This window comes from Rattus norvegicus, chromosome 6 (assembly GCF_036323735.1).
Source record: "Rattus norvegicus strain BN/NHsdMcwi chromosome 6, GRCr8, whole genome shotgun sequence".
Lineage (NCBI taxonomy): Eukaryota > Metazoa > Chordata > Mammalia > Rodentia > Muridae > Rattus > Rattus norvegicus.
This window is the reverse complement of record NC_086024.1, coordinates 11,415,097-11,433,835: the sequence shown is the minus strand read 5'-3', so window position 1 is coordinate 11,433,835 and position 18,739 is coordinate 11,415,097. Positions and strand designations below refer to the sequence as shown.

At 44.2% G+C, this 18,739-nt stretch overlaps 1 protein-coding gene across 3 annotated transcripts in view; it reads right to left on the bottom strand.

Annotated features, from left to right (window-relative positions):
- Lhcgr (luteinizing hormone/choriogonadotropin receptor) overlaps positions 1-18,475 on the bottom strand; it is a 65,474-nt gene extending 46,999 nt beyond the window's left edge. Inside the window, exons 1-3 of one of the 3 annotated variants that reach the window (XM_039111807.2) lie at positions 4,969-8,346; positions 4,322-4,457; positions 110-181 (exon numbers count right to left, since the gene is read on the bottom strand). In XM_039111807.2, the coding sequence (XP_038967735.1) occupies positions 110-181; positions 4,322-4,416 (167 nt within the window). In that variant the 5' untranslated portion in view covers positions 4,417-4,457; positions 4,969-8,346. Of the gene's footprint in view, positions 1-109; positions 182-4,321; positions 4,458-4,968; positions 8,347-18,205 lie in introns of those variants that run through there. The other 2 variants (XM_063261562.1, NM_012978.2) reach the window with 2 other exon arrangements.
- Between the last annotated feature and the right edge of the window lie 264 nt (positions 18,476-18,739).

Here is an 18,739-nt window from a genome sequence, read left to right as displayed (position 1 = left end):
ACACAGTTTCTCTCCTAAAAAAATTATCCCCTTGCAACTACATTTTCTCTTAGAAAAAAATTCATTGTTTCAATTATAAATGGCTTTTGATATGAAGTATCTTACTTACATTTTTACGACCTCATTAAGTCCCCTGAAAGCTTGTGATGGAATTACTTTGACAGGGAGATAGGTGAGAGATCTGGAAAAGAAAAAGGAAAAGGTAAAAGCTTAAGGGTTAGGACTGGCTGTTTTCCAAGTTCATGAATGTGTGTGTGTGTGTGTGTGTGTGTGTGTGTGTGTGTAGTGTATGCATGTAGTATGTGTGTGTAGTGTGTGTGTAGTGTATGCATGTAGTATGTGTGTGTAGTGTGTGTGTAGTGTATGCATGTAGTATGTGTGTGTAGTGTGTGTGTAGTATATGCATGTAGTATGTGTGTGTAGTGTGTGTGTAGTGTATGCATGTAGTATGTGTGTGTAGTGTATGCATGTAGTATGTGTGTGTAGTGTGTGTAGTATGTATGTGTGTGCAGTGTGTGTAGTATGTATGTGTGTGCAGTGTGTGTATAGTGTATGTATGTTTAGTATGTGCATGTTGTGTGTATTGTATGTATAGTATACATATGTATAATGTATATGTGTGTGTTATATGTGTACAGTGTGTAAGTGTATGTGTTGTATGTGTATGGTATGTGCATGTAGTGTATATGTGTTTATAGTGTGTGTGTATGGTATGCGTATGTAGTGTGTGTATGATGTGTGAGTGTAGAATGGGTGTGCAGTGTGTGCATGTAGTGTGTATTTTGTGTGTAGTTTGTATGTGTGTGTATTGTATTTTTTGTGTGTGCATTTGTGTGTGCTCGCCACTATAAGATTAATAACTAGATTCTGGTTTAATAGAACTTATATCAGTAGGAGATTATGCCAGGTATCATTCTTTTTTAATTAATTAAGTTATTTATTCAGGTGTCATTCTTTTTTAATTAATTAACTTATTTATTCATTTTACATCCCAATTGCTGACCCCTCCAAGTCTTCCCCTTTACACAGCTCCTATTCCCCACCTCCCTCCCCTTGTCCTCTGAGAGGTTGGAAGCCCCTCCCTGGGTATCCCCCACCCTGGCACATCAGGGATAGGCACATCCTCTCCCATTGAGGCCAGACAAGGCAGCCCAGTTAGGGGACCGTACTCTAAAGATAGACAACAGCTCTATGGACAGCCCCTGCTCCAGTTGTTAGGGGACCCACATGAAGACCTAGATGCACATCTTCTACACATGTCCAGGGGGTCTAGGTCCGGTTACGGCATGCTCTTTGGTTGGTGGTTCAGTCTCTGAGAGCCCAAGGGTCCAGGTGAGTTGACACTGTTGGTCTTCCTGTAGAGTTCCTATGCCCTTTGGGCCCTCAATTCTTCCCCCAGCTCTGTTTCAGTTTTCTTCATTAATACAACTGGAATAACAATTCTCTCAAATGTTCTAGAGAGATTTCATCAAGCTAGGGCAGGACACCAAGTAAATAGTTACCAATAGTTCTGAAGTGATCTTGGCTTGGTTTTGAAAATGAGCAAGAAGCTATTGGGAGTTGTGAGAAAATAAGTTGGCAAATGCCAGTCAGAAAGCATGTGAGGAGAGAGAAAGCTGAATGATACTGAATGATAGTGTTTCCATGTCACTCAGAAGATCTTTCTTAATTGTCGTCACTTTCTGCATGTAGCTGATTCCAGTGTCTGAACTAATCATTTTCCTCCTATGATTAATTCATGGCCATTTCATGTTGTTTGAGGGAGTATTTATGAGAGGGTTTCCTTCAGACACTCAAAGCCACTACGTAAGTATTCTTACAGTTGTCCCAAAAACTTGTAGGACTTAAGAATTGAGAAAAGAGTAACAGTCAGCCATAGCAAAACCAGTGCCAAGTGGTGTGTGAGCATTGAGATAGCTTAGGACATGCTTCTTCAAGGAAAGAGTCAATACTCAACATTGGTTGAGTACTCACAATGACTCAAGACTTCTGGACCAAAGGCTCTGAAGGAAGTGAATCAGGACATTATAGGTATCTTAGTTTAGGTTTTACTGCCGTGAACAGACACCATGACCAAGGCAACTCTTATAAGGACAATGTTTAACTGGGACTGGCTTATAGGTTCAGAGGTTCAGTCCATCGCACCATCCAGGCAGGCATGGTTCAGGAGGAGCTGAGAGGTCTACACCTTCATCTGAAGGCTGCTAGCAGAATACTGACTTCCAGGCAGCTAGGATGAGGGTCTTAAAGCCCACACCACAGTGACACACCTACTCCAACAGGGCCACACTTTCTTATAGTGCCACTCTCTTGGCCAAGCATATACAATCCATCACATCCAGTGAACGCATTCATGTGAGAAATATAGTCTTCTGAATAGAAGGAATTGCCCTTGCCACCAGGAAGAAAACACACCTTCTCTCTGAGAGCAGACTTCAGTCAGCAGGTGACAGAGGGGACTCGCTGCTTTCACAAGTGGCTGTGAGAGTTACACAGAGCCACCTGTGACTTTAATTATTCTACATGACAGAAGGACAATGGAGTGCTATGAGTACTTCCTTTTGGCAACAAAAGACACTGGGTCACAAAGAGATGGAGTAAATCAACCACAGCAACAACCAAGCCAACTGACCTAGAATGCCTTTTCCTCTGGCCAATATTGCCCGGAAGTGGGCCTTGGAATCCTCAGCCCTGTGTTGGGAAGCAGGGCAGCACACCTCGCTTCTTTTGGAGAAAACGCTACCCTCTCTATTCTTCTCACAAAGCCACCCGCCAGCAGTTCATTTCTTGCAGGTAAGGTAGAGGAATTTCAGAAACTTCATTGCTGAACAATGCTTTAACTCAACAGTTTCTTAGAGAGCACGCAGAAGGAGTAATGCAAACAAGGTTCTCTGGTTCTATTTTTGAGGACAATCCCAGCAAGCACCTTTCCCCACCATTATTTAATCAGAGCTCTTGGAAACCCAGGGGGCAGTGGAGGGAGAGGGCTTTTTGCTGTGGTGTGTTTGCTTCCTATATTTCTCCTGGAATCATGTCTGCTTGGCTTACTGATTAAAAACACAGTTTTATTGCTCTCTGCACTGCCATGCCAATAAATTTCCGAAAGAGAAAGCCATATTCTACTGTACTCCATGCAGCATCAATAAAACTGACAGCCAAATTCTGATTCCAGAATCTTTATTGCTGCGGATAATGCAGTGCAGAACATGTTTTGGAGAGTGTTTCCGTAAAAGCTTCAGCCGAACCCTTCAGAGCTGTTTATTCATGCAAATGGAGCTCACAGCCCAAGTCTCTGGGTAGACAGCATCCTCTTCCAAACAGGAGCTGCACGCTGTGGTTCCCACAGGAGCAGTTTGGTTTAGATTTGACCAGGGAGGTTGCCTGAACTCTTGATTGATGGAGGGCTGAGGGCTGAGGGGCAAAGGTTGGGCTGAAGTGAGAGAGCTGTAGATCATGCACTGGCTGTCCCAAGTGCAAGATGAAATTTTCCAGTTGATGTGGGTTCTGTGGAGCAGGAGAGGCAGCTGAGAAGAGAATATGGAGTCCCCACCACCAGAAGGAGAGAATAGCCGGTGGCTTTGTGGCTGTGACGAGGTCAAGAGAGAGGCCTGGGGCCAGAGGATAAAGAGAGAGCTGAAGCAAGGAGGTGCCTGGTGCTCTCACAACAGATGTACTCCTAGGAAGCAGCATGAGGAGCTCGGTCCTGTGGCTCCAAAACAGATTCAAAATGGTTTCCCACTGCCACACATTCCATTCCAAATGTTATGTCTTCTTTTCTGATTTGCCTTCAAGTGACAGCTGTTTCTGTGCACTCAAGTGGCTTTCACAAGTGACCAACAATTTAAAAAAATATATTGACCAATAGTTTTAAGGGGCACGGTGACATTTTCCTGAAAAGATACAACGTGTAACGGGCAGATGGAGTAATTGGTACAACCACCACCTCGGCAGGCGTTTCTTTGTGCTGGAAACTGGGAAGCGTTCAAAATCCTCTCTCCTTGCTATTGCGAAGCAGTCAATTACTTGTCACGATAGTTAACCTACCCTGTTGTAGGAGGGTGGAATTCCTCTTCCTGTCCACCCACGGTTTGTTAGTACCCATTCGGACAGCCTCCCTTTGAGTCCCTTCCTGACTGACACTGTTGTTGGAGTTACTCCTCCAATCTGGCTGGGGTTTGTTGAAAGCCATTTGAAAGCCTCCTCTTTTGATGGGATGTCTCGATTATTCATTCCTTGGTGCCAGGAATTTTTAGAAATAGGAACAATTTTGCAAACAAGTCTAACAATCTTACTCTCACAAACACTGAACACATGAGCATACCTTAGGATTATTATCAATGCTGAATAAAGAAGAGCAGAAACCACAGAAAGGGACTTAAAAGTTAACTCAAACCAGACTAGTTGATCAATGATCATGTTATCACAGTGAAGAAATACGCTCAATTCAGTCCTTGTACCTGAGGAATAAAAGAAGAAAAATCTGTTTCCATTCTTTTCCTTCCCATTCATTTGTATTTTGCGGTTAGACGTGCTTTCATTCCAAAATAACCCCTGTAGAAAAGTTAATATAGGGCAGAGTTCTAGGAGAAAGGGGGCAAGAGTCCAGAGTGAGGCTAGGACAGCAGCTCCTAAGGGCAGCATCTAGATAAGAACGGATACTATGCACATAGCAGAGAAGCTATGTTCTGTCAAAGCAAGTGGATGACACCCCTAACTATATATCTATCCCTAGGGGAGAGGGACGCAGGAGTGGGGACAAGGAACACCAGCAGCAGATAGGGCCTCATTCCTAGATGACTTCTGGGGCTACCAGGCAGCTGCCATGATGAAGAATCAAAATGGGAACTGTCAGAGTGTAATATAATAGTAAAAACATACCTTTTAGACATGTAAAAGCAGCATAGTCAGATCCCCACTACCCCCAAGGCTGCCCCTGATAACCAGCATCCAGTGACGTCACTCACTCACCCAAGCAGACACAGTCCTAGAACTCCATGATGCCCACTGTACAGTATATAAGCTAGAGAGGACCAGATGCACTCTGCATCTGTTTGAAGTGTGGCACAGCCATCTCTGGATGCAGGGTTGCCCCCTAGTGCCCATGTCCATGCCATTTTGGTGCTGGTTTTACTCAATTTCCTTATCCTGGAGTCTGCTTGTTAACCTTAGACCCCATCGAGTCCTGTTATCATGAACACCGGATCTGCATTCTTGAGGGAACACTGCTGCCCCAGCACAGTTTCTCAGCTCTCTGTGTAACTCAGTAGCTCATACTGTTGAGGTCTGGTGGTCAAAGTAGGCCTCTGGGCACAGATGGGGACCCTGTATTGGGCTGTCTTCTGCCGTGCAGTTAGTTCTTTCAGTAAATGTTCTAGAATGTTCTGGTGGGCTGTCAAAATTATCCTTTAAGACATAGGCTCATTCTCTATCTGTGACATCCATGGAATGGTGCTTCAGGGCATAGGCCCTCATCCTACCATTATACCTCACTCTTCTCTTGGGGGTTGTAGAGGAAGGCACCACTCCTTTCTTGTGGTGGGCATTTCAGAAGGACCATTCTATACCCAAAGCTCAGGCTACGACAGCCCTTTTAAAAACCTGGGCTACTAACTGTACCCTGATTTTAACTTACCCCAATTGCCAAGCTCTGAGCGCACCATGTGGCAGAGTTAAGCAACTCAAAGTTCTTGTCATTCAGATAAACCCAATTCCCTTGAAGAAAACAAGGTGGGTTACTGTGCCGCCCTAGTGGTTCTGATGTCTCTTGGACCCTCAGAGAGGGGCTTAGGTTCCTCTTTCTTTGTTTTGAGTTTGACAGTCGTGGGAGGAGCTAGTTTGTTCTCTTCACCAGCTTGCTAAGTCAGCTCTCAAAGTAAGGTTAGTTTGGAGAACTTCAGGGAGCCTCCAGTGCCCTGCCTTTAAGGAAGGAGATAGATTTAGAAATTCTTGGTTAAGAAAACCTATCAATTGAGATACATTTGAATTATCAAAGGGTCTTTGTTCTACAGAAGGATTCACCACATGGTTCCTTTAAATAGCAAACTCTCTAGGTGAATGAAAAAAATAGACTTCAATTGACAGTCTTTTAAAAAGACAGGTTCTGGTTGCATAAAGCAAATGATAGCTATAGGGTTCTCACCTCCCTGAGGTTTCTCAGAGTGCAGGCTGCTTCCCCAGGCAGCCCTGCCTTCTGAAAGCCCTAGGCAGAGCTTCTGAGAGCCCTAGGCAGAGCTACACCAGAGCAGGGCAGGCTCCAAGGAGAAATCCAGCATTCATCTGAAGTCCCCAAAGTCTGGGTAGAGTCTTAGGTCATCTTTTGGGAGCTCTTACTGCTCCTTCTGCCCAGTGTGGAGCAGGAGAGAAATAATATTATTAGCCACCTTCTAACTGTGTAAGAATGCTACCCACATTATTCAGTCAAGCTAGCTATAAACACACATATATTTTCTACAGACCATTAGCTTATTGCTAGAGCTGCAGCTTGAATTTTAAAAGGGAGAGCTCAGAGGTCAAAGATTTTGATTTTTTAAACTTTTCATAGATAAACTTGTTGAAAAGTGGGCATGTGTATTTAAATTCAAAGAACATTAATGCTCTCGTGTTTATTAAATAAGGTTTTATTCTACAGTTAACAGACACAGATTTCCCTGCTCTTTTTGTACCTTCTTAGTAATTACAACAACACTTGCTTTTGTTTAGAATGACATGGAAATAGTTTTTCTCCATTTAAATGATTTACATGTTAAACCTTCCAAGGAATGGCACTGTTAAGGTGATGTCATCACTGGGGATAGCTCCATTGTGTTCTCTAGGCTTTAGATTTTACCTGGAGCGAGCTGAGGCTTACATGCTAACTCCACGAGAGGTAGGTATAGGTGGGGCATCTGCTGGCTATGCTTTACAGCAGGAAACTTTGGAGGGCCCTCGTGAACAGTGGCTACGTGATTACTTCAGTGATCTGATGGTTGCTGGAGATGTTTGCTGTGTTATGTCTGTTAGCCAGAGTGAGGGCCTCCCTTACAGGTTATTTGTCTCAACTTCTTACTACACAGAGGCAAACTCATGCTAAAAAAATGAGCAGTGACTTCCTGAAGCATGTGGTAATTCAAGGACAGATCTCAAGTATGGTCACCACATCTGTGGTCCAATGCAGTACTCTCCAGTCACACAACTATACTGTCTTTTGCATTTCCTGTGAAAATCTCACCATCTGTGAGATGCCCTTGCTATTGCCCTTGGTGTTTTTGAGGGCACACTCACAGTCTTTAATTTAAAGGTGTAGCTGAAACTTAGAGCCCATGGGAATGGGTTTCTCTCCTTTTTTCTGTCCTGTTCTGGGCCAACTGACTTCACTTCTTTTATAAACACTTCTTCCCTTCCATCATTAACAGCTAGTTTCTGCTGGCTTCTGCCTAGTCTTGTCTTCCAGTCTCTTTGTTCCCTAATCACTACTCCTGGATGTTATTTACATTGAACATTTTGGAGTGTCCTAAAAGGTTCTTTCTCCATTGCACTTGGATTTCTTCATGTCCTGTCAATTTCTCTTCCTGATAGCTCCCATTAAACCACTCTAGTGCTCAAGCATCTTCTGTGATGGCCCTTGGGCAACTTAACAATCCACAAATGTCTTAGATGGACTGTACTTATACATAAACATGTACTGTCCAATATGACAGTCACTAGCCCACATGTGACTGGTCTTGAATTGGCTAGAAATGTGTGTGAATTGTAATGGCTTGCAAGTCTCAGAAATATAATAATCATTGAAGACTTAGAAGAAAAACTGTAAAATAGCTCGATAAGTTTTGAATTGCTTGCTAATTGAGATGATAACATTTTACATATACTAAATTAAATAGTTTATTAAAACTCATTTACCTTCAGAAAACTTCTTGCATGTGACTGTTAGAAAAATTTAAATTATGCCTGTGGCTCACATCTTCCTTTTGGATAATGTCTTCTTAGACAGATATGATTGTTTGTGCTTCTTGAACTTGCCTCATGTATCCCTGACATCATTCATATTGTTTCTACCATCTGGCATATCTACAGTCTGCTTCACCGACTAAATTCTACCCTTACTTGTAGGTCTCAGACTATGCACTCAAAGGAATGTACCTTCCCTTGTAACTGTATGCTTTCGTCTATGAGCAGTATGAAATGCATGGGACTTGTACTGGAACCAAAGAACTCAGCTTCAATTTATAGATTTGTTTCAGATCAATAGAATGCATATCACCTGTAAGATCCACAGGTTTGATACAAAATTTAAAAATACCAATATAAAGGGTGGGTGGGGGAAGAGATAATCAACATTAAGGATGTTTGAAAGTGTCTTCTGGAAATCTAGTACTTTATAAGCTTCATATATATATATATATAAATATAATAGAGTTTAATTCAAATTATCTTACACAGGAGAGAGAGATAATGTCTATGGTGGTTTGAATAAGAATGGCTTAGTCATCTTGGAGTGTAATTATTTGAAAGGATTAGAAGGATTAGTAGTGTGGTCTTGTTGAAGTAGGTGGGCTGTTTTGGAGGAAATGTGACACTGGGAGGAGGCTTTGAGGTTTCAAACACCTGTTCCTGGCCCAGTCTCTTTTTTTGTCTCTCCGTTTGAAGATTAGTAACACTCTCACCTACTGCTCCAGTGCCTGCCCACATGCCCATGCTTTCTGCAATGATCACAATGTGCTAATCCTCTGAAACTGCAAGCAAATCCCCAACTAAATGCTTTCTTTCTAAGTTTCTTTGGTCATGGTGTCCCTTCATGACAATACAACAGTGACTAATATAATGTCTTTCCCAGAAGCTCTAGTTTGTTAAATGAAAAACCCAATGTCAGGTGTGGGATACAACCCTCAAGTTGTTCATCAGGGGTGTCATGAAGAACCCCAAACTAATACAGGCTATCGTCACTGCTCTTAGTTGCCCACAAAAGACCCTGTTGCTGAAGATACTATATTCTCTGGTTGTAGAACATGGGGAAATTGAGTTGGTGCTAACTGAGTTGATTTCCTTTCTGTTGGCTAGATTTCATAGTACTGGAAGGTGTTATGTAGGCCGCTAGCAGTAAACGAAAGTAATCTACAGTCTTCCTTAACTGTAAAATCTATGAATTACAATAATGACTGGTGTGGCAAGATATGACAAAGGCGCAATAATGGCATGAATGCTAGGAGGTCATCAACTGCTTGCTGGTTGTATTTAAGGCCCACTTCACAGGAGGAAATGCACATTTAATATTACCAATTTGGCTGAGGACACATGGTTGGGGATCTCACAGGTCCTTAAGGTGAGTATAGTACTATTAATTTCCTAAATTAACATAGTATCAAATGCTCTCAAAAACTCCTATCTCAATGCCGATACACTGGTGCAGCTCTTAGGTATCAGTGAAGTTTCTTTGTCTAATGGTAGTGAATGCAGAAACTCGTAACTGACCAAAGGACAGAGAATAAGTGTCATGGAATGTTCAGACAGAAACGGGACATCTGTATATTCCTCCTCTCCACATCAAGGCTAAAGGACTATTGCAGAAGAGGGAGAGGAAATATTGTAGGTACCAGAGATTGGGGAGAACCATAGTGTCTTTTGGACATAACAAGATTGCTATACTTGGGGTTGGGGATTTAGCTCAGTGGTAGAGCGCTTGCCTAACAGGTGCGAGGCCCTGGGTTCGGTCCCCAGCTCCGAAAAAAAAAAAGAAGAAAAAAAAAAGCAAAGATTGCTATACTTATGAACTCATACCAGCTGTGATAGTCTGCACAAAATCTGCACAAGGTCTAGCCTGCCAATATTGTAGAATTTTGAGGAGGGAGGGTCATTATACCCCACTCCTGAGGTGCTACTGTCAATTGATGGCTTCTGGAGGAGGGGAAGTCAGTTTTCTTTAGAGGTATGATCCCCACTGGGTTTATCACTTTCCAGTGGATGAGTATGCGGGCAGTTCAGATTTCACTTATTAGGTTTTTTTCTTAAAGTGAAGTTGTGAAGCTGGCAAGGAGTATGATGAGGTAGATGTGAGAGGAGTTGGGGCAAATACGATTAGGACATATTATATGTAATTCTCAAATAATTGATAAAATATTATATTTAAAAATCTTATATAATACTAATCCAATACTTAGCACAAGAAAAGAACTCACATCTGCATTTATTTACAGCTTCTTACTATGAACCAATGAAGCTATATATAACATGGCAACTTCTTGGCAGGGTCTAGTATGGACAAGTTCAATGATATGGAGTAGTCTTCTGTTTGTCCTGGGTCAATAAAGTTCTATACATGTGTATCATTCTTCCGTTTGCCTCTCCACTGGTTAGGGGAGGACAACCAAGTGGGAGAATGGGCAATCCAACTTGGTACTTTTCTCTTGGACTCAGCTCTCACAAGCTCCACTTGATAGCCTTTTAGGGAGATGTCATAGAACAACTTTCTGTGAAATGTTTTGACTCTAGGGAGCCACTTTAAGAGTTTGAATTTGCTCATTGATTTAAAAAATTCCGGCCAGTTGGAACTTCCCCAGTGGGAAATGTAGTTTGAGTGACTTGCCATTTCTAGAGAACCCAAGAAGCTCCTTCAAGGAGTTTATGAAATACCATGTAAATGAAGATGTTAAGAAGATTCTGTAGATAATGGCTTTTCCAAGTCATTTGTGCAACAACTAAATTAAAAATATAAAGCCTCAGAGGAAAATGGTAAACACATCTAAGCCCTCACTCAAAATCCATTTAAAGTTTTCTAAAGACACACAGCAAAATAACTCAACCTGCCCTCTAAACTAGAATTCTTCCAGCAATAATATAACATGACAAGAATAACTCTGGCAAATGAAACAACATGTTGGATTCTCCCCAGGGAATGTCTGTGTCATCTGTAATGGTTTCTCAACAATATTTCTCAGAGGTAGAGAATATTATGTTGTCAGGGCAGTGACCCTGTGGATATGCTTCAGGAAGCTCCATCATTTATTACAAGCTTCTTGGTCCCAACACTTCAAAATGTCTTTCCCCCTCATTTTCTTTGGAACTGAACATGTACATACTGGCTGCAGCTGATATTCTGTTAATTAATCTGGGAATGGAATTGAAGTACCTGAAATTACAAAATCTAACTCTGTGAACTAGCCATTTGTGAAAGCTTCTTTGTCCCTTTGGTTAAGATGGTTCCTATCTCTAAACTCCACCATGTTTATGATATTCATGTGGTTTGTAACCACCTGGATTTTCTTCAGTCATCTGAGCATTGGTCCTTTCTCTCATCTGACTGGAAGGTTGAGAGTTCCTTGCAGGGTAGGGCATGGGGGTCTCTGACTCCTACAGTTCAGTGTACAGATTGAGTGGTCAGCACGTCTGACCTGAATGTTTTCTGTGGCTGGTTGAAGCCCTGGGATGGGAAATGAGGAAAGAAAAGTACTCAAAGGGGGCCTGGCTGTCCTACAGGGCAGCTGAGTCTGAAGTCAGCTTAGCCCTGGGGGAGGCATCTCACAGAGGCAGCTCCGGCAGGGTGGTCAGAATATTAGACTCCAGGCAATAATGAACTCTGTGTTTTGAGGTTTTGACTCATTGACCTCCCAGGTTGAGTAGAAGCAGTGGCTACGTTCCTTAATGAACCCCTCCTAGGCACACTACTGTGTGGGCAGGCTTGGCTGTTAGAGGACAGATCTTTGCTGTGCAGCTTTGTATCTGGGGTGTGAGCTGTTCAGTCTTCCTGAGTCGTCAGTTTGTTGTGGTGATACTTTGTCATGATGTGAAACCTTGATTTTTCTATCCTCTTGGCTCTGCTGCTCTTTCTGTCCCAAGCCCCAGGCAGAGACAAGAGCCACATTCTCTTCATACAAGGCCCGGAGTTTTATTGTTAGGCCAAACCACAGTGAAAATTAGAGAAGTGGGCCTCTGTTAGAAACTAGACTGCCCAGGATGTCGTCCTGATCTATTCAGACCACGTAGGGGCTGTGGCAGATTCTGCTGTATCACAGCATAGCATCCCTATCCCAGGGCTCAAAGATGCTACTGCTGATGATATTAGGAGAAGTTGGGGACCCAGGACTAACCTCAAGGAATCTGAGTCAAGGGCATCTATAACAGCAACAAAGGGCAAGGCCTTCCTTGTGCATACCATTTTGTTTGTGAACTGAGCTTTTCCAAATTTGGCTCAGGTGTTATTAAAGGGCTGTGGTTCCGGGCCATGTACACAGAGAGCAGCTGGGAGCAGTTTGCTGACTGGGAGGGGTCTCGTGGAAGCAAAGCCTAGTGAATGGTATTTTAGTTTTATTCTAAAAAAAATATCTGGGAGGAAATTTGCTAAACTTCATTAGAATCTGCAGTTTTCTCCAACCAAGAGAAAGTACGGGCACAGTGAACACCTGTTCTAAGGAGCCATCGCCCTTTCGGAACTGAGTAAGAAGGCTTCTCGCTATGATCTTGACTCAACTGCCAAACCTCGTGGACAGTCAGATTACACACGGTTAAGGCACCTTGGCTGCCGCTCTGGAAGATAGCATTTTGGAAAGAGGTTTTGTGACTTTATTTTAAGAAATGGAGGCTGGGCTAGAGAGAGATGAATCAGTACTGAAGACCACTTGCTGCTCTTGCAGGGGACCCGAGTTTGATTCTTAGCATCCTGGTGACCGCTCACAGCCAACCATCTGCAGTTTCAATTCCAGGCGTCTGACACTTTCTTCTGCTTTCATTGGGCACCAGACACCTGTGTGGCCCACATACATACATGCAGACAAACACTTATATATACAAAACAAAAGTATTCTTTTAAAAATGTTTATTTAATTCCCCCTCTCTCTGGGTGCATGTCTGTGTGTGTGTGTATGTGTGTGTGTGTGTGTGTGTGTGTGTGTGTGTGAGTGTGTGTATGAATTTATGTGTACCACGTGCATGCAAGTGCTCACAGAGGCTGGCGGGTGTCAGAACTCTGGTACTAGAGTTATAGACGGTTGTAAGCCACCCGTTATGGGTACTGGGAAGCAAACTTGGGTCCTTTGCAAGAGCAGTGTGTGTGGGGTTATCTCTTCAGCCCTAAATAAATAATGTAAAAGAGAAAAAACAAACGAAGTCTGACTAGTGGGCTTGAGAAGCCGAGAGTGGCAGGTGAATGAGCAGAAATGAGCCCCAAATTCACAGATTTGGGTGTTAAACAATGAAAACCCCAGACAAACCACGGAATTATTGTTTCCTAGAGAGGATCTACAACCAAAGCCAAAGGAATTCTTATTTATGTGATCCAGTTGGAGTCCACGCTTTTCACTGAGATTTTAGGAGCGGTTTGTGTTTTAGTGTCCTGCTGGAGTATCATCCCTTGTTTTATTGATTGGTTGATTGACAGTTGCAGATTGCAACCCTGGATCTCAGGTTCTCGTGCCTGCCAGGCAAGCACTGTCACTGATGTACCTTCCCAGCCTGGCCTTGCCTCTCTGGAAATGCAACTGTTATTTACCATTTAAAGGACAAACTGAGAGCCAGCAGAGGGCAGGATCCGGATGCTAACACAACACAAAGATACAAAGGACCCCTTGACTACCCAAGAACCCTCACTGCTCCTGCTCTTGGGTAGATGGAGATTTAGAAAGCGATGTCAAGTGGTGGAATGAGTTACAGCATGCACTCCGTTTTCATGTTGGTTTATTTTTCTGGTCAGCTACACTCTGCTTTCCCAGGCTGGTTTTGCATTCACTCTGTAAACAAGGTTGACCTTGCATTCCTGGACCTAGGACACTCTTCCTGGCTTCCTGAATGCTGGGGTTGTAAACATGCACACCCAGCCTGTCTACTCAATTCAGTCATCTATAGCTCATTACTGATCATCATAAGGCCCATGAAAGGCTATGTTAAATCAGATTTCTTCAAATAGTTCTCAGTCTAGCACACTGATTGGAAGTCGAAAACAGATGGAAGATTTGCCCTCAGAAGGCTTCTCTATTTTGGTTTGTCATAAATTTGGAAAAATAGTACTATTGGCCTCTAGAGGACAGTGGTCAGGGATACCGGTCAGTAGTCCACAACAAACCACTTCTTCCCCCTAATGTCAAGGTACTGGGGTTCAAACACCTGCTGCACTAGAGAACACTTAAACAACTGATAAAATATGGAAGAAAGATGTGACTACAGGCTATCAAGTCAAGTATGTGGAGAGGCTGGGGTAGGTTGTGTGTGTGTGTGTGTGTGTGTGTGTGTGTGTGTGTGTGTGTGTGTAGCTAGCATGGTGAATGCTTCAAGGAGAAGGGATTCCTAATCATGGTTTGCACTTTTCTCTTTGCATGCAAGTGCCAAACAATGATTTGAATTACTCAACTGTACAATTTTTTGTACAGTTCTCTGGGTAATTAATCAAAGATTTCCCATGACTTTCCATCTTCCCTTAATTTGTTTTTCTCCGAAGGGTCTGAGCGAGGGAAGAACTCATTTGGTTTGTTCTTTGCTTTCCTGCCAGGCCCCTCTGGTGGCCCCTGCAGTTCCTGCATGTTTGCTCTTTCTTTATTTCAAGGTTCAGCTTCCTCTCCCGTGGCCCACAAAGTTTTCCTCTGGAGAACTCAGTCCCTCAGGATTCATTGGATCTCTAAGTTCCTTGAGCCTTATGCCCGCCCTCTCCTCCTACACTCATCTCCTAGGCGAGTTCGTCTCTCCTCAGATGGATCCTCAGAGTAGACTGCATTCTCCACGTGTGTCTGGTGTCACTGTGCTGATGCTGTACTAGACCTGACCCCTGCTGGACAGGTGACAAGAGACAATGGAGTGTCAGATGCTCAGCTTCAGGTATCCTGCATTGCTGGGCTCTTAGGGTTTCTCCTCACAGAGTCTCCGGATCGTGCCATAAGCGAACATCTAGAAGTTTAATCTCTGTTAAGTAGGCACAACACGCAAAAAATAAATTGCCACAATTATTCTTAGCATTTACTTACTTGCAGGTTTTCAGAAACTGTTTCCATATCAAGCAGATCAACCTTTCTGTTGTCATAGAGACTAAGATCTTTATATAACTACTTGCAAGGTGAGATTTCTCCCCCCTCTTACCAGTTGCCTAGAGCTAATAAGAAAAAAGGGAAATTTAAATCATTTTTTTCTATTTATCCCCCCTCCATTAAAACAAGTGAAAATGTAGGAGGCTGTTTCTTGTGTCATAGTTTAGGTTTTAAACACTTATGTCTTTAATGAGAAATGGAAGGGGAAGAAAAATATGAATAATTTGAACAATGCCACTTTGAAAAATTGCCAGCATCACGTTGTCAGTGATAAGCGATTATCGCTCGTGCACTTTTTGTTCTTTTTAAACCAAGCAGTGAACTCCAGACAAAGGTCTTAGAAGGCAGGATTTCCAGCATCTGAAATGTCTGAAGCTCAATTGTATCTACCGAGGGATGCCGATGAAATCTCAGGCACTCTAAGGTCTTCCCTCCCTTTAACCTCCACAGCCTGGGTGTCTCCCTCCCTCTGCAAAGCCTGTCCCTGCCATTCATGTTCATGCCAGACCACAGTTCCCTTCTGGAAGTCTTCCTCCAAAACCTCAGCTCCTTTTGGTTTATTAACTTCTGAGAATTCATTATCCACTCTTCCGCCCTGGGATGGTTTTTCCATTGCCTTATTCATTTCTCATCACAAATGATAAATTTATGATAGGGATGCCAGCCTGTGGCCCTCCACTTGCCCATCCTTTGCTTCAACGTTGACTTCCACCCTTGCTACTCACCCCTGTCTTCAACACGCAGACCGCCCTGATGCTAAGACTAGCTCTTCCTGTGAGTTCTTAGATTACTGCTTCCCTCCTACTCCAGTCAAGAGCTCATTCTGACACCTATGTCCCCCTCATCCCTGGTGTCCTCTGTCATTCTCTATGAAATCCTTCCTCTATTCCTCTTCTCCTTTTTTGTTTTTTAAAGAAAAACAAAACAAAAACCCGTCCATTGTCCTTATTGGCCCCCATCTGTCTCTGAGTTTGGGCTTTTTAATTTTATGCTTTCTTCTTCTTATAAGTAGGCATGGGAACGAAGGGGGTGGAGAAGGGCACTTGTAGCTGGAGGAAGAGCAACACACTAGCTTTCAACCTCAGTGTTCCCTGGGGATTTCTCAGCATTTCTGATGATGGGCAGAGCCTGAGATCCAAGTCTGGCCTGGAGATGCCCCTGCTGCTGGCGGAAATTCACACTTGGAGAAACGTTGTTTCTGTGTGACAGCCTTTCTATCTTCTCATGGGCAGCTCTGTTTTTACATGAATGTTGCCTTCTCTGTACTGTTCTTACAATGGCTCTACCTTCCCTGAGCTCTCGCCTGAAGAGCAAGGTCACCTCTCAGCCATCTGATTTTAGGAAGCATGATTTGTAAGAGTTGCCGTGCTTGGTGTGGAACGTGTCTAGGAGACAATGTCTAGGAGAGCATGGTCTCAGTGATGGATGCTATGGTACCATTTGTAGAGGATGTTGAGGATTTCCTGGATAACGAAGGGCTTCTAAGGCTTCAGAACCATTCCTAAGAACTAGAATTTCTAGCTGTAATTTTATTGTTTCCACCCCCCTCCCCCAGTCCCCAGCCATAGTGAGCACTGCAACCATTTTGAAGCCTTGTTTAAACTGTGCCTTAGGGCAATGAGGTAGTGTCTTATATTTTCACTTTAGCTTCTTCAGGAAAGGGGCCTGTCAGGGGTCTCCCCCTGAGGCAACACGAGAACAGCTTAGCATCAAAGGGGACAGAACTTTGCTCGTCTATTCTTCCTTGGCTACAGGCACTTTCCAGCCAGGTCCAAAGTTGAAGATGTTGGGAGAAGTTTTTTAATTAAAAGAAATTTTCTTAGAAAGCCAAGCAGCTGCAGGAAGGAAGTGGATAACATTTTCCTTAGCAACATAATAGGCTAATGAGGGACCTGGAGCAAGTGATTCCATCTAGTCCCAAAGATTTTAGCTCTCAGAGTCCGCTAAACTTTACAAGGAGGGCTGCTAGTGACGCAGTCATACACGAGCAACTCAGAAGGCAAGGCCAGGACTTGGGAGGCAGGTTTCATGGATTTGCTGATTGATTGAAACAAATTCTATCAGCATGATCATCGCCTTCAGGGACTAGAACTGACAAGATAATTAATGGAAGCTAATTAATAGAAACCCCTCAACCCTTAACTGCTTCTCTCTACCACAGCTATTCCTAGAAGGCCATTAACTTGCCCACAGGGAACAGACCAAGTACTCAGGGAAGGAAAATTCCTCCAAGAAGCTGGCACAGACAGGATGCTGGCCTCCCAAGGGGAAATAGCATCAGATTAGATAAAGCACAGGGCAGATCTCCACCAGCTTGGGCCATTTGTGGTACCTCCTACTCCCTTTGGTTCTATTGAGATTTAAGTCGTTTAACAGGAAAGTCACCATTTCAAACATACAATGCCATGGTTTTAGTTTCCTTATGTGAAACCATTACTTCAGTCCGATTTTAGAAAAATCCATCACTCCTAACCTTAACACTATTAGCAGACACCCACTGCTGCTTACCCTTGCTCAAGCCCAGAGATTACTAATCTACCTGCCATCCATTCCTCTGGCCATCTGGCCACGTCCATAAACCAGGATCATTCAACCTGAGGAACCCTTTTCTACATGGAAGGACCGCTGGAATTTTAGCACTAATGGTTTCCTCTTGCCTTTATCCCACGGCGTCAGGAGGCAGTGGGCATTTCCCTGCTTGCGGATGCTTGCAGTGCCTTTATCGTGTCTGTGAGTGGAACAGCAGCAGCTAGAGAACAGGCGTTTCTTCTGCTGCTTGTCAGGTTGAGGCAAGTACATTGTTGCAGACACAAGAGCTCACCTGGTGGCCGGAAGCCAGATTGCGGGCATTCCTGCTGACAAATTAGGCCTTGGGCCTGAGTACTTTGCTCTTAGACATCACAGCTTGGAACCCAAGCAGCCTTCCTAGACCTGGCTGGCCAAGGCTCAGAACCACTAGTGAAGGACGGGTACCTAATTCACCAAACCTTTAGGCAGTTGCAGAAAGAGAGGCCTCCTGCAGTTTGGGGGCAGTTTTAAGTCACCTGCCTCAGTCAGGTCTGGGAAAGTGCAGGTCTGGGCTGTAAGCAAAGACAGCCTCAGGCTCTGGGTCCTCATCATTGGTAAGGGTGAGGAGCTGACCAGGTGCAGCCTTTCGCCCTGCTTTCCAGCAAAGGGACCCAACACCGAGTAACAAATGGCAGGCACCTGGGGCACCCTGTACTCACAGTCTGGCGAGGCCGGCTCGAGGGCCAGGACAGCGCAGGGCGCCATCCGGTGCGCAGTCGCAGGGCTCGGGGCAGCGCGACCCTGACAGCTCTCGGGACTGCAGCTGTGAAGGCTTCAGCAGCAGCACTGCCAGCACCAGCAGCTGTCTCAGAGCTGGGACTCGCCGCCCCATGGCCCGCCAGCCTGAGTGTGAGCTCCCGAGGTTGAGCCAGTATGCTGGACCGCCTGGGGGCTGCCAGCACCCTCTGCCCGCCCCTCGGCCTGCCTTCCCGCCCTCCGGCCCCCTCCTGCTCCAGCCCTTCCCTCTCTCCGCCCCCCACCCCCGCGAGTCCCTGCTTTCCTTGACCTGGAATTGTGGCCAGCCACCCCTTTGCTGTTTCCCCACGACCCATCCTCTACTCTAAACCTGCAAATGAACTGAGGGTTAGAATAAAGTCATGTGTGGTTAGCGCTTAGAGTGAGGCTTTGAACTATGCACTGCCAAGGTCCCCATGAAACCTGTCTTGGTTCTACGAGGTCTCTGTCCTTATCCA